Raw genomic sequence first — 27,921 nt, forward strand, 5'->3', positions numbered from 1 at the left:
TTGAGATGTTGACTACCTCGCCTGGTATACAGGAGGCCGTGGGTTCGATGCTGAGATGTTGACTACCTCTCCTGGTCTACAGGAGGTCGTGGGTTCGATGCTGAGATGTTGACTACCTCGCCGGGTCTACAGGAGGTCGTGGGTTCGATGTTGAGATGTTGACTACCTCGCCTGGGGTGCAGGAGGTCGTGGGTTCGATGCTGAGATGTTAACTACCTCGCCAGGTGTACAGGAGGTCGTGGGTTCGATGTTGGGATGTTGACTACCTCGCCTGGGGTGCAGGAGGTCGTGAGTACGATGTTGGGATGTTGACTACCTCGCCTGGTGTACAGGAGGTCGTGAGTACGATGTTGGGATGTTGACTACCTCGCCTGGTGTACAGGCGGTCGTGGGTTCGATGCTGAGATGTTGACTACCTCGCCTGGTGTCCAGGAGGTCGTGGGTTCGATGCTGAGATGTTGACTACCTCGCCTGGTGTACAGGAGATCGTGGGTTCGATGCTGAGATGTTGACTACCTCGCCTGGTGTACAGGAGGTTGTGGGTTCAATCCCGACCCTGAAGATGCTGCTGCTGTGTATGTGGAGTCTGCGTCTCTCTCTTCCTGCGTGGATGTTTCTCTCCGGGTCCTCCTGTTTTCCCCTCTCACATTTAGAATCAACGTCACCACGAGCTCAGAGTCAATGTCCACGTGATGATGATGATGATGATATCAGTCACGTGGTGATGATGATGATATCAGACACGTGTCTGAGCTGCTGTCACTAGTGATGTCCCAGCTCGCTTCTGATACAATATCTACACAGCAGCTGATCAGTGGAGTCTCACATTTGATGACAATAAGCTTGGTATAGATATCTCCATGAATATAAAAGTTAACCCGTAAAAACAAAGTTTTTCACTATAAATCCTTTTTCTTGAGTAAGAGTTTCATTTTTATCACATTGGTATTTTAAATTAAATATGAAAAAAAAAATCCTAAAAAGTGGAAAATTTTGAACACACATTTTTCACGAAAATCAATTGTCACGCACAACGAGTCTGTGTGCAAAATGTCAGCTCGATTGGATCACGGGAAGTGGGTTAAAAAACGACCGAAAGATTTGCACGGTCGTAAGCGCGCAAGCAAGCGCACTTAATATAAAGGATTTAATAAAGGATTTAAAAAGACAAAGTTGTGACTCTGTGTGTCTGTTCAAAATGTTTAGCGTACTTCCCGACATGCAACAAACTGCAAATTTGCCATGTGGGTACTTTACAGACTGTACACCATGCAAACATTATACAAATACACTTTTACTGGTAGGAACGAAGTGAACCAGCCTACAATAGGTGATATCGTCCGTCCATCCGTGTAGCAATATGCCCCCTACTGCAAACACTTGGCAGGACCCTACAAAAACCTTTAGACTCAGTGACGCTTTCCTGGCTAAACAAGTGTAACATTCCCTTGTAATTCCCTGAGATAGTTTTTTAATTCCCTGAGATGGTTTTTAATTAAAACATTTAAATTAAAAATGAACTCACAGCGGCCTAAAGCCTACAGCTAGGCCTCAAGCCTAGAACTAGGCCTCAAACTCTCCCTTCGTATCGTACCCCCGCGTGTGTGAAAGGGAGTTAATGTTTAACAATGTTACATTCCCTGATGCTTTTAAATAGAAACATTTAAATTTAAAGCTTTTACATAAATAATAAAAACATTCACATAAAAAATTAACTCACAGCGGCCTAAAGCCTACAGCTAGGCCTAAAGCCTAGAACTAGGCCTCAAACTCTCCCTTCGTATCGTCCGATTAGGTGTAGCGACATCGCCCCCTACTGCAAACACTTGGCAGGACCCTACAGAAACCTTTACACTCAGTGGGGCTTTCCTGGCTAAACAAGTGTCATAATACATGATGTTTATATTGTTTGGTTATTCGTTCCGACCAGCCCACCCCGCAGGGTTCTGTTATTTTTTGTTATATTTTGTTGCACGGCAAGTGAGCTGTGACGTCACATCTGTCACGTGACCCGCGCACGTGACGAGATGTGACGCGTTGTAGTGTAGCGGGTAGCGACACGCTCACGGCCACCACCGGTGACGATTATTTGAACCGGTCCTGGGCCTCCCCTAGGTCGACTCAGCCTCAAAACGAGTACCCGGTGCGGTGTGTGAACATCGCCACTGGGGAGACAAAGGCGGCCGTGCGTGGTGGTAGTTACAGCGAGTAAAGCCATCTAACAGATGAGTTTACAGGAGGGCGACATATTTTAAGATGTAGTTGACCGTCTGATCACAACTCCGCAAAGACAAATATCCCCCACGTAGCCTTAACAGACTGTAGGGGCAAGTGCTGTTAGCGAGACACCCACAGACACATACACACACACATACCCACACACACGGGCACACGCAGACACACACACACAGACACACACAGACATTCCCACACACACACAGACACACATTCCCACACACACACAGACACACACACACATACAGACACACACACACATACACACACACAGACAGACACATTCCACACACACACACAGACATTCCCACACACATACACACAGGCACACACACACACAGACACATTCCCACACACACACAGACACACACACAGACACACACACACAGACGCACATTCACACACACACATTCACACACACACATTCACAGACACGCGCAGTGCGCTCACCACTACGCCCACCGCTCTACCTCCACCACCTCCACACGGGGAGTACGTGAACTCCGAGCGCGGCGCCATCGCTCCCGTCTCTCCTCGGGCCGCGGGGAGTGCGAGGAGATGGCGACTCTCACCTCACCGTCGTCCACCTCGTCCACCCTCCACCGCCGCCGCCTCCACCTCGCGTCCATGGCCACCACCATCATCATCATCGCCTTGCCCACGATCGTGATCGCGGCCTACGCCTCCCCGGCGTCCGCGCAGACGCCTCGGCCTCGCCTAGAATCGCCGCCGCAACCGGCGGCTGCCGAGGGCGGCCACGCGACGCAGGCGAGCCCCGGTCACGGCGCTGAGGCGGGTCACGGCGCTGAGGCGGGTCACGGCGACTCGGGTCACGGTGGGATCCACGTGGTGACCCTCGACTACGCCCACGTGCAGGTCCCGTTCGAGATCACGCTGTGGATCTTACTCGCCTCGCTCGCCAAGATGGGTGAGGGTGGACACGACGCGTTGAGGCCTGGGTCAGGTCACTCACTCAGTCAGTCACTCACTCAGCCACTCAGTCACTCAGTCACTCAGTCAGGCAGGCAGTCAGTCACTCAGTTACTCAGTCATTCAGTCACTCAGTCACTCAGTCAGGCAGTCACTCAGCCACTCAGTTACTGAGTCAGTCATTCAGTCACTCAGTCACTCACTCAGTCACCCAGTCATTCAATCACTCACTCAGCCACTCATTCAGTCACTCACTCACCTACTCACTCAGCCACTCACTCACTCAGCCACTCATTCAGTCACTCACTCAGCCACTCACTCAGTCACTCACCCACTCACTCAGTCACTCACTCAGCCACTCACTCAGCCACTCAGTCACTCAGCCACTCAGTCACTTACTCACCCACTCACTCAGCCACTCACTCAGCCACTCAGTCACTCATTCAGTCACTCACTCAGTCACTCACTCAGTCAGCCACTCAGTCACTCACTCAGTCACTCACTCAGTCACTCACTCAGTCAGCCACTCAGTCACTCACTCAGTCAGCCACTCAGTCAGCCACTCAGTCAGCCACTCAGTCACTCACTCAGTCACTCACTCAGCCACTCACTCAGCCACTCACTCAGTCACTCACTCAGTCACTCACTCAGTCAGCCACTCAGTCACTCACTCAGTCACTCACTCAGTCACTCACTCAGTCACTCACTCAGTCACCCAGTCACCCACCCACTCACCTAGCCACTCGCTCAGTCACTCATTCACTCAGTCACTCACTCAGCCACTCACTCAGTCACTCAGCCACTCACTCAGTCACTCACTCAGTCACTCAGCCACTCACTCACTCACCCGCTCATTCAGTCACCTACTCACCCACTCACTCAGTCACTCACTCACTCAGTCACTCACTCACTCACTCAGTCACTCACCTAGCCACTCAGCCACTCACTCAGTCACTCAGTCACTCACTCAGTCACTCACTCACTCACTCAGTCACTCAGCCACTCACTCAGCCACTCACTCAGTCACTCACTCACCCACCCACTCACCCACCCCCTCACCCACCCACTCACCCCCTCACCCACCCACTCACCCACGCTCACTCTCGCCCCGTGCCCAGGCTTCCACCTGGCTCCCAAGGTGTCGTCGCTGGTGCCCGAGAGCTGCCTGCTGATCGTGGTGGGCCTGCTGGTGGGCATGATCATCCTGGTGGCGCGCGAGCAGTCCCCGCCCGTCATGAGCACCGACGTCTTCTTCTTCTACCTGCTGCCACCCATCGTGCTCGACGCCGGCTACTTCATGCCCATCCGGCCCTTCTTCGAGAACGTGGGCACCATCCTGTGGTACGCGCTCGTGGGCACCCTGTGGAACGCATTCGGGATCGGGTTCTCGCTCTACGCCATCTGTCAGGTGAGGGTGGGGAGGGTGGGGTGAGGGTGGTGAGGGTGGTGAGGGTGGGGAGGGTGGTGAGGGTGGTGAGGGTGGTGAGGGTAGGGTGAGGGTGGTGAGGGTTGTGAGGGTGTGTGTGAGTGGTGAGGGTGGTGAGGGTGGTGTGAGGGTGGTGAGTGTGGTGAGGGTGGTGAGGGTGGTGAGTGTGGTGTGAGTGGTGAGGGTGGGGAGGGTGGGGTGAGGATGGTGAGTGTGGTGAGAGTGGTGAGGCTGGTGAGTGTGGTGTGAGTGGTGAGGGTGGTGAGGGTAGGGTGAGGGTGGTGAGTGTGGTGAGGGTGGTGAGGGTGGTGAGTGTGGTGTGAGTGGTGTGAGTGGTGAGGGTGGGGAGGGTGGGGTGAGGGTGGTGAGTGTGGTGAGGGTGGTGAGGGTGGTGAGTGTGGTGAGGGTGTGGTGGGTAGGGTAGAGTGGTGAGTGTGTGTGTGGTGGGTAGGGTGGTGAGGGTAGAGTGGTGAGTGTGTGTGGGTAGGGTGGTGAGGATGGTGAGGGTGGTGAGTGTGTGGTGGGTAGGGTGGTGAGTGTGGTGAGGGTGGTGAGGGTGGTGAGGGTGTGGTGGGTAGGGTAGAGTGGTGAGTGTGTGTGTGGTGGGTAGGGTGGTGAGGGTAGAGTGGTGAGTGTGTGTATGTGTGGTGAGTGTGTGGTGGGTAGGGTAGAGTGGTGAGTGTGTGGTGGATAGAGTGGTGAGTGTGTGGTGGGTTGGGTAGAGTGGTGAGTGTGTGGTGAGTGTGTGTGGTGGGTAGAATGGTGGGTAGAGTGGTGAGTGTGTGGTGGGTAGAGTGGTGGGTAGGGTGGTGAGTGTGGGGAGGGTGGGGAGGGTGGTGAGGGTGGTGAGTGTGTGGTGGGTAGGGTGGTGAGTGTGTGGTGGGTAGGGTAGAGTGATGAGTGAGTGTGTGGTGGGTAGGGTGGTGAGTGTGGTGAGGGTGGTGAGTGTGGTGTGAGGGTGGTGAGTGTGGTGTGAGGGTGGTGAGGGTAGGGTGGTGAGGGTGGTGAGGGTGGGGAGGGTGGGGAGGGTAGGGTGAGGGTAGGGTGAGGGTGGTGAGGGTGGTGAGGGTGTGGTGGGTAGGGTGGTGAGTGTGGTGAGGGTGGTGAGGGTAGGGTGGTGAGGGTGGTGAGGGTGGTGAGGGTGGGGAGGGTAGGGTGAGGGTAGGGTGAGGGTGGTGAGGGTGGTGAGGGTGTGGTGGGTAGGGTGGTGAGTGTGGTGAGGGTGGTGAGTGTGTGGTGGGTAGAGTAGTGTGGTGAGGGTGGTGAGGGTGGGGAGGGTAGGGTGGGGTGGGTGGTGAGTTTGGTGAGGGTGGTGAGGGTGGTGAGTGTGATGTGTGTGTGGTGGGTAGGGTGGTGAGTGTGGTGGGTAGGGTGGTGAGTGTGTGATGGGTAGGGTAGTGTGGTGAGGGTGGGGTGGTGGTGGGTAGGGTGGGTGGTGAGGGTGGTGAGTGTGGTGAGGGTGGTGTGTGATGAGTGTGTGGTGTGTGTGTGGTGGGTAGGGTAGAGTGGTGAGGGTGGTGAGGGTGGTGAGTGTGGTGAGTGTGTGGTGTGTGTGGTGAGTGTGGTGTGGTGAGGGTGGTGAGTGTGTGGTGGGTGTGGTGGGTAGGGTGGTGAGTGTGTGATGGTGAGGGTGCTGTGTGGTGAGTGTGTGTGTGGTGGGTAGGGTAGAGTGGTGAGGGTGGTGAGGGTGGTGAGTGTGGTGAGTGTGTGGTGTGTGTGGTGAGGGTGGTGAGTGTGTGGTGGGTAGAGTGGGTGGTGAGGGTGGTGAGTGTGGTGAGGGTGGGGTGGTGGTGGGTAGGGTGGGTGGTGAGGATAGGGTGGTGAGGGTGGTGAGTGTGGTGAGGGTGGTGAGTGTGTGGTGGGTAGAGTAGTGTGGTGAGGGTGGTGAGGGTGGGGAGGGTAGGGTGGGGTGGGTGGTGAGTTTGGTGAGGGTGGTGAGGGTGGTGAGTGTGATGTGTGTGTGGTGGGTAGGGTGGTGAGTGTGGTGGGTAGGGTGGTGAGTGTGTGATGGGTAGGGTAGTGTGGTGAGGGTGGGGTGGTGGTGGGTAGGGTGGGTGGTGAGGGTGGTGAGTGTGGTGAGGGTGGTGTGTGGTGAGTGTGTGGTGTGTGTGTGGTGGGTAGGGTAGAGTGGTGAGGGTGGTGAGTGTGGTGAGGGTGGTGTGTGGTGAGTGTGTGGTGTGTGTGTGGTGGGTAGGGTAGAGTGGTGAGGGTGGTGAGGGTGGTGAGTGTGGTGAGTGTGTGGTGTGTGTGGTGAGTGTGGTGTGGTGAGGGTGGTGAGTGTGTGGTGGGTGTGGTGGGTAGGGTGGTGAGTGTGTGATGGTGAGGGTGCTGTGTGGTGAGTGTGTGTGTGGTGGGTAGGGTAGAGTGGTGAGGGTGGTGAGGGTGGTGAGTGTGGTGAGTGTGTGGTGTGTGTGGTGAGGGTGGTGAGTGTGTGGTGGGTAGAGTGGGTGGTGAGGGTGGTGAGTGTGGTGAGGGTGGGGTGGTGGTGGGTAGGGTGGGTGGTGAGGATAGGGTGGTGAGGGTGGTGAGTGTGGTGAGGGTGGTGAGTGTGTGGTGGGTAGAGTAGTGTGGTGAGGGTGGTGAGGGTGGGGAGGGTAGGGTGGGGTGGGTGGTGAGTTTGGTGAGGGTGGTGAGGGTGGTGAGTGTGATGTGTGTGTGGTGGGTAGGGTGGTGAGTGTGGTGGGTAGGGTGGTGAGTGTGTGATGGGTAGGGTAGTGTGGTGAGGGTGGGGTGGTGGTGGGTAGGGTGGGTGGTGAGGGTGGTGAGTGTGGTGAGGGTGGTGTGTGGTGAGTGTGTGGTGTGTGTGTGGTGGGTAGGGTAGAGTGGTGAGGGTGGTGAGTGTGGTGAGGGTGGTGTGTGGTGAGTGTGTGGTGTGTGTGTGGTGGGTAGGGTAGAGTGGTGAGGGTGGTGAGGGTGGTGAGTGTGGTGAGTGTGTGGTGTGTGTGGTGAGTGTGGTGTGGTGAGGGTGGTGAGTGTGTGGTGGGTGTGGTGGGTAGGGTGGTGAGTGTGTGATGGTGAGGGTGCTGTGTGGTGAGTGTGTGTGTGGTGGGTAGGGTAGAGTGGTGAGGGTGGTGAGGGTGGTGAGTGTGGTGAGTGTGTGGTGTGTGTGGTGAGGGTGGTGAGTGTGTGGTGGGTAGAGTGGGTGGTCAAGGTGGTGAGTGTGGTGAGGGTGGGGTGGTGGTGGGTAGGGTGGGTGGTGAGGATAGGGTGGTGAGGGTGGTGAGTGTGTGGTGGGTAGGGTGGTGAGGGTGGTGAGTGTGTGGTGGGTAGGGTGGTGAGGGTGGTGAGTGTGGTGAGGGTGGTGAGGGTGGTGAGTGTGTGGTGGGTAGGGTGGTGAGGGTGGTGAGGGTGGTGAGTGTGGTGAGGGTGGTGAGGGTGGTGAGGGTGGTGAGTGGTGGGTAGGGTGGAGAGTGTGGGTAGGGTGGTGATTGTGTGGTGGGTAGGGTAAAGTGGTGATTGTGGTCAGGGTAGTGTGTAGGGTAGAGTGGTGAGTGAGTGGTGGGTAGAGTGGTGAGTGTGTGGTGAGTGTGTGTGGTGGGTAGAGTGGTGAGTGTGTGGTGGGTAGAGTGGTGGGTAGAGTGGTGATTGTGGTCAGGGTAGAGTGGTTTGTCGTGGTGAGTGTGTGGAAACCATCTGTCAGCCATCTCAGTCAACCCATGACACCTGCTGGGTCTGTCCCGTGACCTCCTCCTGCACCTAGCCTGGCACAGCAGTCAACCCATGGCACCTACAGGGTCTGTCCCGTGACCTCTTCCTGCACCTAGCCTGGCACAGCAGTCAACCCATGGCACCTGCTGGGTCTGTCCCGTGACCTCCTCCTGCACCTAGCCTGGCACAGCAGTCAACCCATGGCACCTGCTGGGTCTGTCCCGTGACCTCCTCCTGCACCTAGCCTGGCACAGCAGTCAACCCATGGCACCTGCTGGGTCTGTCCCGTGACCTCCTCCTGTACCTAGCCTGGCACAGCAGTCAACCCATGGCACCTGCTGGGTCTGTCCCGTGACCTCCTCCTGCACCTAGCCTGGCACAGCAGTCAACCCATGGCACCTGCTGGGTCTGTCCCGTGACCTCCTCCTGCACCTAGCCTGGCACAGCAGTCAGCCCATGGCACCTTCTGGGTCTGTCCCGTGACATCCTGCACCTAGCCTGGCACAGCAGTCAACCCATGGCACCTGCAGGGTCTGTCCCGTGACCTCCTCCTTGTGCACCTAGCCTGGCACAGCAGTCAACCCACGGCACCTGCAGGGTCTGTCCCGTGACCTCCTCCTCCTGCACCTAGCCTGGCACAGCAGTCAACCCACGGCACCTGCAGGGTCTGTCCCGTGACCTCCTCCTCATGCACCTAGCCTGGCACAGCAGTCAACCCATGGCACCTGCTGGGTCTGTCCCGTGACCTTCTCCTCATGCACCTAGCCTGGCACAGCAGTCAACCCATGGCACCTGCAGGGTCTGTCCCGTGACCTCCTCATGCACCTAGCCTGGCACAGCAGTCAACCCATGACACCTGCAGGGTCTGTCCTGTGACCTCCTCCTGCACCTAGCCTGGCACAGCAGTCAACCCATGGCACCTGCAGGGTCTGTCCCATGACCTCCTCCTGCACCTAGCCTGGCACAGCAGTCAACCCATGACACCTGCAGGGTCTGTCCCGTGACCTCCTCATGCACCTAGCCTGGCACAGCAGTCAACCCATGACACCTGCAGGGTCTGTCCCGTGACCTCCTCCTGCACCTAGCCTGGCACAGCAGTCAACCCATGGCACCTGCTGGGTCTGTCCCGTGACCTCCTTGTGCACCTAGCCTGGCACAGCAGTCAACCCATGGCACCTGCTGGGTCTGTCCCGTGACCTCCTCCTCCTGCACCTAGCCTGGCACAGCAGTCAACCCATGGCACCTGCAGGGTCTGTCCCGTGACCTCCTCCTCCTGCACCTAGCCTGGCACAGCAGTCAACCCATGGCACCTGCTGGGTCTGTCCCGTGACCTCCTCCTCCTGCACCTAGCCTGGCACAGCAGTCAACCCATGGCACCTGCTGGGTCTGTCCCGTGACCTCCTCCTCCTGCACCTAGCCTGGCACAGCAGTCAACCCATGGCACCTGCTGGGTCTGTCCCGTGACCTCCTCCTCCTGCACCTAGCCTGGCACAGCAGTCAACCCATGGCACCTGCTGGGTCTGTCCCGTGACCTTCTCCTCATGCACCTAGCCTGGCACAGCAGTCAACCCATGGCACCTGCAGGGTCTGTCCCGTGACCTCCTCATGCACCTAGCCTGGCACAGCAGTCAACCCATGACACCTGCAGGGTCTGTCCTGTGACCTCCTCCTGCACCTAGCCTGGCACAGCAGTCAACCCATGGCACCTGCAGGGTCTGTCCCATGACCTCCTCCTGCACCTAGCCTGGCACAGCAGTCAACCCATGACACCTGCAGGGTCTGTCCCGTGACCTCCTCATGCACCTAGCCTGGCACAGCAGTCAACCCATGACACCTGCAGGGTCTGTCCCGTGACCTCCTCCTGCACCTAGCCTGGCACAGCAGTCAACCCATGGCACCTGCTGGGTCTGTCCCGTGACCTCCTTGTGCACCTAGCCTGGCACAGCAGTCAACCCATGGCACCTGCTGGGTCTGTCCCGTGACCTCCTCCTCCTGCACCTAGCCTGGCACAGCAGTCAACCCATGGCACCTGCAGGGTCTGTCCCGTGACCTCCTCCTCCTGCACCTAGCCTGGCACAGCAGTCAACCCATGGCACCTGCTGGGTCTGTCCCGTGACCTCCTCCTCCTGCACCTAGCCTGGCACAGCAGTCAACCCATGGCACCTGCTGGGTCTGTCCCGTGACCTCCTCCTCCTGCACCTAGCCTGGCACAGCAGTCAACCCATGGCACCTGCTGGGTCTGTCACGTGACCTCCTGCACGAGCGAGACAAAGGTGGCGGGCGTGGTGCTGGCCACCCACCCCCTTGATGGGTGCTGCTACTACTCCAACAACACACTGTGAAAGGGTACACGGGGGATCTTGTGTGTCTGTGTGTGTGTGTCTGTGTGTGTGTCTGTGTGTGTGTCTGTGTGTGTCTGTGTGTGTGTGTGTCTGTGTGTGTGTGTGTCTGTGTGTGTGTCTGTGTGTGTCTCTGTGTGTGTCTCTGTGTGTGTCTGTGTGTGTGTCTCTGTGTGTGTCTCTGTGTGTGTCTGTGTGTGTGTCTCTGTGTGTGTCTGTGTGTGTGTCTGTGTGTGTGTCTGTGTGTGTGTCTGTGTGTGTGTGTGTGTGTCTGTGTGCGTGTCTGTGTAGCGGTTAGCGCGCTGCGCTATGAACCCGGCAGCCCGAGTTCGATTCCCGCTCACGGCCACCACCAGTGATAGCGATTATCTGTAGCGGTCTCTAGGTCGACTCAGCCTCAAATGAGTTCCTCAGTTCGGTGTGTCAACGTCACCACTGGGGAGACAAAGGCGGCCGGGCGTGGTGCTGGCCACCCACCCCCTCGTGTGCCACAAAGGTGCTGCTACTCGCTAACAGCACTTGCCCCAACAGTCCGTTGCAGGCTATACGGGGGATCTTTGTCCTGCTGTTGTAGTGTGGATGCTGTTGCAGTGGGCGTTGTTAAGCTTCCGCACCCAACTCTCAAGCACAGAGGCGGGGTTCACAGTCGCTCATTAACACCGCCGCACAGCGCTGGTTTATGGGTGCGTTCACACGTGTGTGTGCGTGTGTGCGTGCGTGTGTCTGTGTGCGTCTGTGTACGTGTGTGCGTGTGTCTGTGTACGTGTGTGTGCGTGTGTGTGTGTGTGCGTCTGTGTGTGTCTGTGTACGTGTGTGCGTGTGTCTGTGTACGTGTGTGTGTGTGCGTGCGTGTGTGTGCGTCTGTGTGTGTCTGTGTACGTGTGTGCGTGTGTCTGTGTACGTGTGTGTGTGTGCGTGCGTGTGTGTACGTGTGTCTGTGCGTCTGTGTGCGTCTGTGTGTGTCTGTGTACGTGTGTGCGTGTGTCTGTGTACGTGTGTGTGTGTGCGTGCGTGTGTGTGTGCGTCTGTGTGTGTCTGTGTACGTGTGTGCGTCTGTGTACGTGTGTGTGTGTGCGTGCGTGTGTGTACGTGTGTCTGTGCGTCTGTGTGCGTCTGTGTGTGTCTGTGTACGTGTGTGCGTGTGTCTGTGTACGTGTTTGTGCTTGAGTTTGTCTGTGTGTGTGTGTGCGTCTGTGTGTGTCTGTGTACGTGTGTGCGTGTGTCTGTGTACGTGTGTGTGTGTGCGTGCGTGTGTGTGTGTGTGCGTCTGTGTGTGTCTGTGTACGTGTGTGCGTGTGTCTGTGTACGTGTGTGTGTGTGCGTGCGTGTGTGTACGTGTGTCTGTGCGTCTGTGTGCGTCTGTGTGTGTCTGTGTACGTGTGTGCGTGTGTCTGTGTACGTGTGTGTGTGTGCGTGCGTGTGTGTGTGTGTGTGTGCGTCTGTGTGTGTCTGTGTACGTGTGTGCGTGTGTCTGTGTACGTGTGTGTGTGTGCGTGCGTGTGTGTACGTGTGTCTGTGCGTCTGTGTGCGTCTGTGTGTGTCTGTGTACGTGTGTGCGTGTGTCTGTGTACGTGTTTGTGCTTGAGTTTGTCTGTGTGTGTGTGTGCGTCTGTGTGTGGCTGTGTACGTGCGTGCGTGTGTCTGTGTGTGTATACGTCTGTGTGTGTCTGTGTACGTGCGTGCGTCTGCGTGTGTCTGTGTACGTGTGTGTGCGTGCGTGTGTCTGTGTGTGTGTGTGTCTGTGTGTGCGTGTGTGCGTCTGTGTGTGTCTGTGTACGTGTGTGCGTGTGTCTGTGTACGTGTGTGTGTGTGCGTGCGTGTGTGTACGTGTGTCTGTGCGTCTGTGTGCGTCTGTGTGTGTCTGTGTACGTGTGTGCGTGTGTCTGTGTACGTGTTTGTGCTTGAGTTTGTCTGTGTGTGTGTGCGTCTGTGTGTGGCTGTGTACGTGCGTGCGTGTGTCTGTGTGTGTATACGTCTGTGTGTGTCTGTGTACGTGCGTGCGTCTGCGTGTGTCTGTGTACGTGTGTGTGCGTGCGTGTGTCTGTGTGTGTCTGTGTACGTGTGTGTGTCTGTGTGTGCGTGTGTGCGTCTGTGTGTGTCTGTGTACGTGCGTGCGTGTGCGTGTGTCTGTGTACGTACGTGTGTGTGCGTGCATGTGTCTGTGTGTGTATACGTGTATGTGTGTGTGTATACGTGTATGTCTCTGTGTAAAACTAGGACCACGTAGTTCGTGAAGCCTTCAATGGCTGTACCTGAGGAATTTCCATCTGACAAAGATTCAATGGAATGCTGATCGATGCCCGGGTGCGGTCAAGGGATGGCTCCTTATAGGTCAACCACGTTATGTATGCTGATGATCTGCTGATTGCGACTCACTCAGAGGAGTTGGAGGTGCTGCTGCTAAACCTGGAGTTGGCCACTAAGAGGTGGGGCCTTACCATCAGTCCCACCAAAACTAAGCACCTGTCTGGGTATTTTGTACCATCGGACACTCCACCCCCACAACTCCCAATTGGTAATAGGGCAGTTGTGGAGAGAGTGGAGAGTTTCCCATACCTGGGCAATGTGCTCATGACCGGCTCCGGTTTAACAGCAGAGGTCTCACTCCGAATCAGTCGAGCGGCAATATCTTTTCATCGGTTGCGTAACGCTGTGTGGAAGCTACCTGGTCTGTCGCTCCGCACGAAGCTTCAGGTCTTCTCGGCCACGGCCATTGCCTCCCTTCTCTACGCTTGCGAAACATGGACCCCCCTAATGGAGCATTTTCACCGGTTAGAAACATTTAGGCTGGCCTGCCTACGATCCATTCTGGGTTTAAACTGCAGTCTGGATTGTGTGAGGAGCTCACAAATCCTTGAAAGATCTGGGCAAAGTCCTATCGGTGAGCTCCTCCGGCAGGCAAGGCTGCGTTGGCTGGGTCATGTAGCCCGCATGCCCAGCCACCGCATGCCTAAACAGCTTTTGTTCGGCCGGATCGAGGGGGCTAAACGTGTCTCTCCCCGTGTCTCTCCTCGTGTCTCTCCCCGTGTCTCCCCCCGTGTCTCCCCCGTGTCTCCCCCGTGTGTCTCCGTGTGTGTCTCTCCGTGTGTCTCCCCGTGTGTCTCCCCCCGTGTGTCTCCCCGTGTGTCTCCCCGTGTGTCTCCCCGTGTGTCTCCCCGTGTGTCTCCCCGTGTGTCTCCCCGTGTCTCCCCGTGTGTCTCCCTGTGTGTCTCCCTGTGTGTCTCCCTGTGTGTCTCCCCGTGTGTCTCCCCGTGTGTCTCCCCGTGTCTCCCCGTGTGTCTCTCCCCGTCTCTCCCCGTCTCTCCCCGTGTCTCCCCCTGTCTCCCCGTGTCTCCCCGTGTCTCCCCGTGTCTCCCCGTGTCTCCGTGTCTCTCCGTGTCTCCCCGTGTCTCCCTGTGTCCCCGTGTCTCCCCGTGTCTCCCCGTGTCTCCCCGTGTCCCCGTGTCTCCCCGTGTCTCCCCGTGTCTCCCCGTGTCTCCGTGTCTCTCCGTGTCTCCCCGTGTCTCCCCGTGTCTCCGTGTCTCTCCGTGTCTCCCCGTGTCTCCCCGTGTCCCCGTGTCTCCCCGTGTCTCCCCGTGTCTCCCCGTGTCCCCGTGTCTCCCCGTGTCTCCCCGTGTCTCCCCGTGTCTCCCCGTGTCTCCCCGTGTCTCTCCGTGTCTCCCCGTGTCTCCCCGTGTCTCCCCGTGTCCCCGTGTCTCCCCGTGTCTCCCCGTGTCTCCCTGTGTCTCCGTGTCTCACCCCGCGTGTCTCCCCCCCCCCCCCAGGTCCCTGCGTTTGGCCTGTCCGACGTGTCGCTGCTGCAGAACCTGCTGTTTGGGGCCCTCATCTCGGCGGTGGACCCCGTGGCTGTGCTCGCCGTCTTCGAAGAGATCCACGTGAACGAGCAGCTCTACATCCTCGTGTTCGGGGAGTCACTCCTCAACGACGCAGTCACCGTGGTGAGGGCTCACTCACCACTCACTCACTCACCACTCACTCACTCACCACTCACTCACCACTCACTCACCACTCACTCACCACTCGCTCACCACTCACTCACCACTCACTCACTCACTCACCACTCACTCACCACTCACTCACCACTCGCTCACCACTCACTCACCACTCGCTCACCACTCACTCACCACTCACTCACCACTCACTCACTCACTCACCACTCACTCACTCACTCACCACTCACTCACCGCTCACTCACTCACTCACCACTCACTCACCACTCACTCACCACTCACTCACCACTCACCACTCACTCACTCACTCACCACTCACTCACTCACTCACCACTCACTCGCTCACCACTCACTCACCACTCACTCACCACTCACTCACCAGCTCTACATCCTTCACTCCTCAACGACGCAGTCACCGTGGTGAGGGCTCGCTCACCACTCACTCACCACTCACTCACTCACTCACCACTCACTCACTCACTCACCACTCACTCACCACTCACTCGCTCACCACTCACTCACCACTCACTCACCACTCACTCACCAGCTCTACATCCTTCACTCCTCAACGACGCAGTCACCGTGGTGAGGGCTCGCTCACCACTCACTCACCACTCACTCACTCACCACTCACTCACTCACTCACCACTCACTCACTCACCACTCACTCGCTCACCACTCACTCACCACTCACTCACCACTCACTCACCACTCACCACTCACTCACCCCCCACTCTCTCCCCTCTCCCCCCACTCTCCCCACTCTCCCCCCACTCCCCCCACTCTCTCCCCTCCCCACCACCACCACCACCACTCTCCCCCCACTCTCCCCACTCCCCCCACTTTTCCCACCACCCCCACCACCACCACTCTCTCCCCACTCTCCCCCCTCCCCACCACCACCACCACTCTCCCCCCACTCTCCCCACTCTCCCACCCCCACCCCCACCACCACCGCCGCCACCGCCCCCAGGTGCTGTACCAGCTGTACGCCGCGCTGTGTGCGATGCCCGTCATCTCTGCGAGCGACTTCCCACTGGGCGTGGCCAAGTTCTTCGTGGTGGGGCTGGGCGGCATTGCCGTGGGCGTGGTGTACGGCCTGCTCGCAGCCCTCACCACGCGCTTCACCGCGCACATCCGCGTCATCGAGCCCCTCTTCGTCTTCCTCTACAGCTACGCCTCCTACATCACCGCCGAGATGTTCCACCTGTCGGGCATCATGGCGTGAGTGCCGTGGGGGTGGGTGGGGTGGTGGGGGTGGTGGGGGTGGTGGGGGGAGGGTGGTGGTGGGGTGGTGGGTGGTGGGGGTGGTGGGGGTGGTGGGTGGGGGGGGGGAGGGTGGTGGGGGGAGGGTGGTGGGTGGTAGGGTGGTGGGGGTAGGGTGGTGGTTGTGGGGTGGTGGGGTGGTGGGTGGTGGGGTGGTGGGTGGTTGTGGGGTGGTGGGGTGGTGGGGTGGTGGGGTGGTGGGGTGGTGGGGGTGGGTGGTGGTGGGAGGGTGGTGGGTGATAGAGGGTGGTGGGTGGTAGGGTGGTGGGTGGTGGGTGGTGGGGTGGTAGGGGTGGTGTGAGTGGTAGGGGTGGTGTGAGTGGTAGGGGTGGTGTGAGTGGTAGGGGTAGAGGAGGTGTGAGTGACACACACCATGCACACACACACCTCTTTCTCTCTGCGCACACACACACACACACACCTCTCTCTGCACACACACACACCCACACATCTCTCTCTCTGCGCACACACACACACATCTCTCTCTCTGCACACACACACACCCACACATCTCTCTCTCTGCGCGCACACACACACACACCTGTCTCTCTCTGCGCACACACACACACACACACCTCTCTCTGCGCACACACACACACACCTGTCTCTCTCTGCGCACACACACACACACACACCTCTCTCTGCGCACACACACACACACATCTCTCTCTGCGCGCACACACACACACACACACCTCTCTCTGCGCACACACACACACACACACATCTCTCTCTGCGCGCACACACACACACATCTCTCTCTGCGCACACACACACACACATCTCTCTCTGCGCGCACACACACACATCTCTCTCTCTGCGCACACACACACACATCTCTCTCTCTGCGCACACACACACACATCTCTCTCTCTGCGCACACACACACACACACCTCTCTCTGCGCACACACACACACCTCTCTCTCTCTGCGCACACACACACACCTCTCTCTCTCTGCGCACACACACACACACATCTCTCTCTGCGCACACACACACACATCTCTCTCTGCGCACACACACACACCTCTCTCTCTCTGCGCACACACACACACACATCTCTCTCTGCGCACACACACACACACATCTCTCTCTCTGCACACACACACACACATCTCTCTCTGTGCACACACACACACATCTCTCTCTGCGCACACAGACACACATCTCTCTCTCTGTGCACACACACACACACCTGTCTCTCTGCGCACACACACACACCTCTCTCTCTCTGCGCGCACACACACACCTCTCTCTCTCTGCGCACACACACACACCTCTCTCTCTCTGCGCACACACACACACACCTGTCTCTCTCTGCACACACACACACACCTCTCTCTCTCTGCGCACACACACACACACATCTCTCTCTCTGCGCACACACACACACACATCTCTCTCTCTGCGCACACACACACACACATCTCTCTCTCTGCGCACACACACACACCTCTCTCTCTCTGCGCACACACACACACATCTCTCTCTCTGCGCACACACACACACCTCTCTCTCTCTGCGCACACACACACACACCTGTCTCTCTCTGCACACACACACACACCTCTCTCTCTCTGCGCACACACACACACATCTCTCTCTGCGCACACACACACACACACACACATCTCTCTGTGCACACACACACCTCTCTCTCTCTGCGCACACACACACACATCTCTCTCTGCACACACACACACACACCTCTCTCTCTCTGCGCACACACACACACACATCTCTCTCTCTGCGCACACACACACACACACCTCTCTCTCTCTGCGCACACACACACACACACACCTCTCTCTGCGCACACACACACCTCTCTCTCTCTGCGCACACACACACACACACACCTCTCTCTGCGCACACACACACACACATCTCTCTCTGCGCACACACACACCTCTCTCTCTCTGCGCACACACACACACACACACCTCTCTCTGCGCACACACACACACCTCTCTCTCTCTGCACACACACACACACACATCTCTCTCTCTGCGCACACACACACACACCTCTCTCTCTCTGCGCACACACACACACACACACCTCTCTCTGCGCACACACACACACACATCTCTCTCTCTGCGCACACACACACACACCTCTCTCTCTCTGCGCACACACACACACACATCTCTCTCTCTGCGCACACACACACACACCTCTCTCTCTCTGCGCACACACACACACACCTCTCTCTCTCTGCGCACACACACACACACATCTCTCTCTCTGCGCACACACACACACACCTCTCTCTCTCTGCGCACACACACACACACATCTCTCTCTCTGCGCACACACACACACACATCTCTCTCTCTGCGCACACACACACACACACCTCTCTCTGCGCACACACACACCTCTCTCTCTCTGCGCACACACACACACACACACCTCTCTCTGCGCACACACACACACCTCTCTCTCTCTGCACACACACACACACACATCTCTCTCTCTGCGCACACACACACACACCTCTCTCTCTCTGCGCACACACACACACACACACCTCTCTCTGCGCACACACACACACACATCTCTCTCTCTGCGCACACACACACACACCTCTCTCTCTCTGCGCACACACACACACACATCTCTCTCTCTGCGCACACACACACACACCTCTCTCTCTCTGCGCACACACACACACACCTCTCTCTCTCTGCACACACACACACACACATCTCTCTCTGCGCACACACACACACCTCTCTCTCTCTGCGCACACACACACACACCTCTCTCTCTCTGCACACACACACACACATCTCTCTCTGCGCACACGCACACACACACACCTCTCTCTCTCTGCGCACACACACACACATCTCTCTCTCTGCGCACACACACACACATCTCTCTCTCTGCGCACACACACACACCTCTCTCTCTCTGCGCACACACACACACACACACCTCTCTCTCTCTGCGCACACACACACACACATCTCTCTCTCTGCGCACACACACACACATCTCTCTCTGCGCACACGCACACACACACACCTCTCTCTCTCTGCGCACACACACACACATCTCTCTCTGCGCACACACACACACCTCTCTCTGCACACACACACACACATCTCTCTCTGCACACACACACACACATCTCTCTGCACACACACACACACATCTCTCTCTGCGCACACGCACACACACACACATCTCTCTCTGCGCACACACACACACATCTCTCTCTCTGCACACACACACACACATCTCTCTCTGCGCACACACACACACCTCTCTCTCTCTGCGCACACACACACACATCTCTCTCTGCGCACACACACACACCTCTCTCTCTCTGCACACACACACACACACACACATCTCTCTCTGCGCACACACACACACACTCTCTCTCTGCGCACACACACACACACACATCTCTCTCTGCGCACACACACACACATCTCTCTCTGCGCACACACACACACACACACACATCTCTCTCTCTGCGCACACACACACACCACACACACACTCTCTCTCTCTGCGCACACACACACACACACACACACATCTCTCTCTGTGCACACACACACACACACATCTCTCTCTCTGCGCACACACACACACACACACATCTCTCTCTCTGCGCACACACACACACACACATCTCTCTCTCTGCGCACACACACACACACACACACATCTCTCTCTGCGCACACACACACACACACACACATCTCTCTCTCTGCGCACACACACACACACACACATCTCTCTCTCTGCGCACACACACACACACACACACATCTCTCTCTGTGCACACACACACACACATCTCTCTCTGCGCACACACACACACCTCTCTCTCTCTGCGCACACACACACACACACACACACATCTCTCTCTCTGCGCACACACACACACACACACACACCTCTCTCTGCACACACACACACACACACCTCTCTCTCTCTGCGCACACACACACACACCTCTCTCTCTCTGCGCACACACACACACACACACCTCTCTCTCTCTGCGCACACACACACACATCTCTCTCTGTGCACACACACACACACATCTCTCTCTCTGCGCACACACACACACACACACCTCTCTCTCTCTGCGCACACACACACACATCTCTCTCTGTGCACACACACACACACATCTCTCTCTGCGCACACACACACACATCTCTCTCTGCGCACACACACACACACATCTCTCTCTGCGCACACACACACACCTCTCTCTCTCTGCGCACACACACACACACATCTCTCTCTGCGCACACACACACACCTCTCTCTCTCTGCGCACACACACACACCTCTCTCTCTCTGCGCACACACACACACCTGTCTCTCTCTGCGCACACACACACACCTCTCTCTCTCTGCGCACACACACACACACACCTCTCTCTCTCTGCACACACACACACACATCTCTCTCTGTGCGCACACACACACACACACACATCTCTCTCTCTGCGCACACACACACACATCTCTCTCTGCGCACACACACACACACATCTCTCTCTGCGCACACACACACACATCTCTCTCTCTGCGCACACACACACACACATCTCTCTCTCTGCGCACACACACACCTGTCTCTCTCTGCGCACACACACACACACACCTGTCTCTCTCTGTGCGTGTGCCCCGCAGGCTGATAGCGTGCGCCATGTGCATGAAGCGCTACGTGGAGGCGAACGTGTCGGAGAAGTCGGCGGTGACCATCAAGTACTTCATGAAGATGCTGAGCAGCGTCAGCGAGACGCTCATCTTCATCTTCCTGGGCGTGTCCACCGTGGACGACCAGCACGAGTGGAACTGGGCCTTCGTGTGCGCAACCCTCCTCTTCTGTCTCGCCTGGAGAGCCACAGGTGGGTGGGTGGGTGGGGTGGTGTGGGGGGGTGGTGGGTGGGTGGGGTGGGTGGGTGGGTAGGGGTAATGGTGGGTGGGGGTTGGTGGGTGGGTGGGGTGGGTGGGGTGATTGGGGGTGGGTGGGGGGGTGGGTAAAGTGGGTGGGGGTGGGTGGGGTGGGTGGGGGGGTGGGTGGGTAGGAGTAATGGTGGGTGGGGGTGGGTGGGGTGGGGTGGGTGGGGGTGGGTGGGGGGGTGGTGGGGGTGGGGTGATGGGTGGGGTGGGTGGGTGGGGTGATGGTGGGTGGGTTGGTGAGGTGGTAGTGGGTGGGGATAGTGGGGGGAGGACGTGGAGCTGAGTGGACTTGCCGATGACTGCTACCAGCGGTGTCAAGATCGCCCTCTGTGGAGGAGGAGGCTCGTGAAGGACGCTGCTGCTACTGGGCAGTGCCAGGCTAGGTGCACCGTGAGGCTACTGGGCAGTTGGAGGCAGTCGCCCTCCAGCAACAACGGAGGGCGGAGGAGCGACGCTCACAACAACGAGCGGAGCGCCGGGCGGCTAAAGCGGTGGTGAGTGAGGGACACGGTGGATGTCTCTCTCATTCTCTCTCACCGTGGTGGCTGTGCACACACCACACACACACACCACACACATACCACACACATACCACACACACCACACACACCACACACACCACACACACACACCACACACACCACACACACACCACACACACCACACACACCACACACACACATACCACACACACACCACACACACCACACACATACCACACACACCACACACACCACACACACACACCACACACACCACACACACACCACACACATACCACACACACCACACACACACACACACACACACACCACACACACCACCACACACACCACACACACACCACGCACACCACACACACACACACCACGCACACCACCACACACACACCACACACACCACACACACCACACACACACCACACACCACACACACCACACACACACCACACACACCACCACACACACACCACACACACACCACACACACACCACACACACACCACACCACACACACCACAAACACACCGTACACACACCACGCACACCACACACCACACCACACACACACCACACACCACACCACACACACCACACACACACCACACACACACCACACACCACACACACCACACACCACACACACCACACACACACCACACCACACACACCACACACACCACACACACCGTACACACACCACACACACACACACACCACACACACACCACACCACACACACCACAAACACACCGTACACACCACACAGGCGTGTTCCTGCTGACGTTCGTCATCAACAAGTTCCGCATGGTGACTCTGACCAAGAAGGACCAGTTCATCATCGCCTACGGGGGTCTCCGTGGCGCCATCTGCTTCTCGCTCGTCTTCCTGCTGGACAGCGCCAGCTTCCCGCGCAAGAAGCTCTTCATCACGGCAACCATCGTCGTCATCCTGTTCACCGTCTTCGTGCAGGTGGGGAGGGCTGGGGGGGGGTGAGGTGGGGGGTGAGGGAGTGGTGAGGGGTGGGGGGTGAGGGAGTGGTGAGGGGTGGGGGGTGAGTGACGTGGTGGTGAGGGATGAAGGGTGGTGAGGGACGTGGTGGTGAGGGACGTGGTGGTGAGTGACGTGGTGGTGAGTGACGTGGTGGTGAGTGACGTGGTGGTGAGTGACGTGGTGGTGAGGTGAGGGAGTGGTGGTGAGCGACGTGGGGGGGGGGTGAGGGTGGTGAGGGACGTGGTGGTGAGGTGAGGTGGGGGGTGAGGGACGTGGTGGTGAGGTGAGGGAGTGGTGGTGAGCGACGTGGGGGGGGGTGAGGGTGGTGAGGGACGTGGTGGTGAGGTGAGGTGGGGGGGTGAGGGACGTGGTGGTGAGGTGAGGGAGTGGTGGTGAGCGACGTGGGGGGGGGGGGGTGAGGGTGGTGAGGGACGTGGTGGTGAGGTGAGGTGGGGAGGTGAGGAAGTGGTGGTGAGCGACGTGGGGGGGGGGGGTGAGGGTGGTGAGGTGAGGTGGGGGGGTGAGGGACGTGGTGGTGAGGTGAGGTGGGGAGGTGAGGAAGTGGTGGTGAGCGACGTGGGGGGGGGGTGAGGGACGTGGTGGTGAGGTGAGGTGGGGAGGTGAGGGAGTGGTGGTGAGCGACGTGGGGGGGGGGGGGTGGGGGGGGTGAGGGTGGTGAGGGACGTGGTGGTGAGGTGAGGGAGTGTGTGGGTGTGTGGGTGGGTGGGTGTGTGTGACTGTGTGTGTGAATGTCTGTGTGTGTGGTGTGTGACTGTGTGTGTGTGGTGTGTGTGTGTGACTGTGTGTGTGTGACTGTGGGTGACTGTGTGTGACTGTGTGTGGATGACTGTGCGTGTGTGACTGTGTGTGACTGTGTGTGGATGACTGTGTGTGTGACTGTGTGTGACTGTGGGTGACTGTGGGTGACTGTGTGTGACTGTGTGTGTGTGTGTGTGACTGGGTGACTGTGTGTGACTGTGGGTGACTGTGGGTGACTGTGTGACTGTGTGTGTGACTGGGTGACTGTGTGTGACTGTGTGGTGTGTGTGACTGTGTGTGTGTGACTGTGTGTGTGTGTGTGACTGTGTGTGTGTGTGTGTGTGACTGTGTGTGTGTGTGACTGTGTGGGTGACTGTGTGTGACTGTGTGTGACTGTGTGTGGGTGACTGTGTGGGTGACTGTGTGGGTGACTGTGTGTGACTGTGTGTGTATGACTGTGCGTGTGTGACTGTGTGTGACTGTGTGTGGATGACTGTGTGTGTGTGACTGTGTGTGACTGTGGGTGACTGGGTGACTGTGTGTGACTGTGTGTGTGTGTGTGACTGGGTGACTGTGTGTGACTGTGTGTGACTGTGTGTGGGTGACTGTGTGGGTGACTGTGTGTGACTGTGTGTGTATGACTGTGCGTGTGTGACTGTGTGTGACTGTGTGTGGATGACTGTGTGTGTGTGACTGTGTGTGACTGTGGGTGACTGGGTGACTGTGTGTGACTGTGTGTGTGTGTGTGACTGGGTGACTGTGTGTGACTGTGGGTGACTGTGTGTGACTGTGTGTGACTGTGTGTGACTGTGTGTGTGACTGGGTGACTGTGTGTGACTGTGTGGTGTGTGTGTGACTGTGTGTGTGTGTGTGACTGTGTGTGTGTGACTGTGTGACTGTGTGTGTGTGACTGTGTGTGTGTGTGTGTGACTGTGTGTGTGACTGTGTGTGTGTGTGACTGTGTGTGTGTGACTGTGTGGGTGACTGTGTGTGACTGTGTGTGACTGTGTGTGTGTGACTGTGTGTGACTGTGTGTGACTGTGGGTGACTGTGTGTGACTGTGTGTGGGTGACTGTGTGGGTGACTGTGTGGGTGACTGTGTGTGACTGTGGGTGACTGTGGGTGACTGTGGGTGACTGTGGGTGACTGTGTGTGTGGGTGACTGTGTGTGTGGGTGACTGTGTGTGTGACTGTGTGTGTGACTGTGTGTGTGACTGTGTGTGTGACTGTGTGGGTGACTGGGTGACTCTGTGGGTGACTGTGGGTGACTGTGGGTGACTGTGGGTGACTACAGGGGATGACTGTGTGGGTGACTGTGTGGGTGACTGTGGGTGACTGTGTGTGACTGTGTGTCACTGTGTGTGTGTGTCACTGTGTGTGTGTGGGTGACTGTGTGTGTGTGGGTGACTGTGTGTGGGTGACTGTGACTGTGTGTGTGTGGGTGACTGTGGGTGACTGTGTGTGTGTGACTGTGACTGTGTGTGTGTGGGTGACTGTGTGTGTGTGGGTGACTGTGTGTGGGTGACTGTGACTGTGTGTGTGTGGGTGACTGTGGGTGACTGTGTGGGTGACTGTGACTGTGTGTGTGTGGGTGACTGTGGGTGACTGTGTGTGTGTGGGTGACTGTGTGTGACTGTGTGTGTGTGTGGGTGACTGTGTGTGGGTGACTGTGACTGTGTGTGTGTGGGTGACTGTGTGTGACTGTGTGTGTGTGTGGGTGACTGTGTGTGGGTGACTGTGACTGTGTGTGTGTGTGTGTGACTGTGTGTGGGTGACTGTGACTGTGTGTGTGTGTGTGTGACTGTGTGTGTGTGACTGTGTGGGTGACTGTGTGTGACTGTGTGTGACTGTGTGTGGGTGACTGTGTGTGGGTGACTGTGTGGGTGACTGTGTGGGTGACTGTGTGTGACTGTGTGTGACTGTGTGTGGATGACTGTGCGTGTGTGACTGTGTGTGACTGTGTGTGGATGACTGTGTGTGTGTGACTGTGGGTGACTGTGGGTGACTGTGTGTGACTGTGTGTGTGTGTGTGACTGGGTGACTGTGTGTGACTGTGTGTGACTGTGGGTGACTGTGTGTGACTGTGTGTGGATGACTGTGCGTGTGTGACTGTGTGTGACTGTGTGTGGATGACTGTGTGTGTGTGACTGTGTGTGACTGTGGGTGACTGTGGGTGACTGTGTGTGACTGTGTGTGTGTGTGACTGCCTAAACAGCTTTTGTTCGGCCGGATCGAGGGGGTTAAACGGGCGCGGCACGGGCTAGAGAAGAGATGGAGTGATGTGGTACAGGAGGACGTGGAGCTGAGTGGACTTGCCGATGACTGGTACCAGCGGTGTCAAGATCGGCCTCAGTGGAGGAGGCTCGTGAAGGACGCTACTGGGCAGTTGGAGGCAGTCGCCCTCCAACAACAACGGAGGGCGGAGGAGCGACGCTCACAACAACGAGCGGAGCGCCGGGTGGCTAAAGCACAGCAAGTTGGCACAGTAGGGGGCACAGGTGGTGGATCAGCCAGTCATCTCGGTCATCTCGGTCAGTCGACCCGTGGCACCTGGGTCTGCCCCGTGACCTCCTGCCAGCGGGCGTTCGACACTTCACGTGGCCTCAGGGTGCACATGGCCTGGCACAAGCGTCGTGGTGACGTCACCGCCACTTAGTGGCGAATGGCGGTTGTTGTGTGACTGGGTGACTGTGTGTGACTGTGGGTGACTGTGTGTGACTGTGTGTGACTGTGTGTGTGACTGGGTGACTGTATGTGACTGTGTGGTGTGTGTGTGTGACTGTGTGTGTGTGACTGTGTGACTGTGTGTGTGTGACTGTGTGACTGTGTGTGTGTGTGACTGTGTGTGTGTGTGTGACTGTGTGTGTGTGACTGTGTGGGTGACTGTGTGTGACTGTGTGTGACTGTGTGTGTGTGACTGTGTGTGACTGTGTGTGACTGTGTGTGACTGTGGGTGACTGTGTGTGACTGTGTGTGGGTGACTGTGTGGGTGACTGTGTGGGTGACTGTGGGTGACTGTGTGGGTGACTGTGTGTGACTGTGGGTGACTGTGTGTGTGGGTGACTGTGTGTGTGGGTGACTGTGTGTGTGACTGTGTGTGTGACTGTGTGTGTGACTGTGTGTGTGACTGGGTGACTGGGTGACTCTGTGGGTGACTGTGGGTGACTGTGGGTGACTACAGGGGATGACTGTGTGGGTGACTGTGTGGGTGACTGTGGGTGACTGTGTGTGACTGTGTGTGACTGTGTGTGTGGGTGACTGTGGGTGACTGTGTGTCACTGTGTGTGTGTGTCACTGTGTGTGTGTGGGTGACTGTGTGTGTGTGTGGGTGACTGTGGGTGACTGTGACTGTGTGTGGGTGACTGTGACTGTGTGTGTGTGGGTGACTGTGGGTGACTGTGTGTGTGTGGGTGACTGTGTGTGGGTGACTGTGACTGTGTGTGTGTGGGTGACTGTGGGTGACTGTGTGGGTGACTGTGACTGTGTGTGTGTGGGTGACTGTGGGTGACTGTGTGTGTGTGGGTGACTGTGTGTGACTGTGTGTGTGTGTGGGTGACTGTGTGTGGGTGACTGTGACTGTGTGTGTGTGGGTGACTGTGTGTGACTGTGTGTGTGTGGGTGACTGTGTGTGGGTGACTGTGACTGTGTGTGTGTGGGTGACTGTGTGTGACTGTGTGTGTGTGGGTGACTGTGTGTGGGTGACTGTGACTGTGTGTGTGTGGGTGACTGTGAGTGACTGTGACTGTGTGTGTGTGGGTGACTGTGTGTGGGTGACTGTGACTGTGTGTGTGTGGGTGACTGTGGGTGACTGTGTGTGTGTGGGTGACTGTGTGTGTGGGTGACTGTGTGTGTGTGTGGGTGACTGTGTGTGGGTGACTGTGACTGTGTCACTGTGGGTGACTGTGTGGGTGACTACAGGGGATGACTATCCGCCCGCTGGTGGAGCTGCTGGAGATCAAGAAGAAGAAGGAGCACGACCCGAGCATCACGGAGGAGACCAACATCCGGGTGACGACATTGTCCACCACATCCCCCACCACCACCACATCCACCACCACCACCACATCCACCACCACCACCACATCCACCACCACATCCACCACCACCACATCCACCACCACCACCACCACATCCACCACCACCACATCCACCACATCCACCACATCCACCATCCATCATCGTCAGCACCGCTACCATCACCACCAGCAGTGGTGTGATGATGGTGATGTTGTACATTATGATGTTGATGATATTGTCTATGATGATGATGATGTTGTTTATGATGATGATGTTGTATATGATGATGATGTTGTTGTTTATGATGATGATGTTGTTGATGATGTATATGATGATGATGTTGTCCTCGACAGTTTATGGATCACATCCTGGCTGGAGTTGAGGACATCTGTGGGCACTACGGCCATCACCATTGGAGAGACAAGTACTCACCCACTCACCTACTCACGTCACCTACTCACCTACTCACCCACTCACCTACTCACTCACCTACTCACTCACCTACTCACTCACCTACTCACTCACCTACTCACCTACTCACTCACCTACTCACTCACCCACTCACCTACTCACTCACCTACTCACCTACTCACTCACCCACTCACCTACTCACTCACCTACTCACCTACTCACTCACCCACTCACCTACTCACCTACTCACTCACCTACTCACCTACTCACCTACTCACTCACCTACTCACTCACCTACTCACTCACCTACTCACTCACCTACTCACTCACCTACTCACTCACCTACTCACTCACCTACTCACTCACCATCACCTACTCACTCACCTACTCACTCACCCACTCACCTACTCACTCACCTACTCACCTACTCACTCACCCACTCACCTACTCACTCACCTACTCACCTACTCACTCACTCCACTCACCTACTCACCTACTCAC

At 57.3% G+C, this 27,921-nt stretch overlaps 1 protein-coding gene across 1 annotated transcript; it reads left to right on the forward strand.

Annotated features, from left to right (window-relative positions):
- Positions 1-2,581: 2,581 nt before the first annotated feature.
- On the forward strand, positions 2,582-27,581 carry LOC144954402 (sodium/hydrogen exchanger 2-like; the record flags this gene model as incomplete). Its single annotated transcript, XM_078884905.1, has 8 exons — positions 2,582-3,163; positions 4,284-4,573; positions 14,343-14,516; positions 15,502-15,752; positions 20,468-20,685; positions 22,010-22,212; positions 26,911-27,000; positions 27,363-27,581. Coding segments are annotated over exons 1-8 (1,815 nt in total), but the record flags the coding sequence as incomplete, so codon positions are not given.
- Positions 27,582-27,921: the final 340 nt, after the last annotated feature.

Source organism: Lampetra fluviatilis, unplaced genomic scaffold (assembly GCF_964198595.1).
Source record: "Lampetra fluviatilis unplaced genomic scaffold, kcLamFluv1.1 SCAFFOLD_331, whole genome shotgun sequence".
NCBI classification, from domain to species: Eukaryota; Metazoa; Chordata; class Hyperoartia; order Petromyzontiformes; family Petromyzontidae; genus Lampetra; species Lampetra fluviatilis.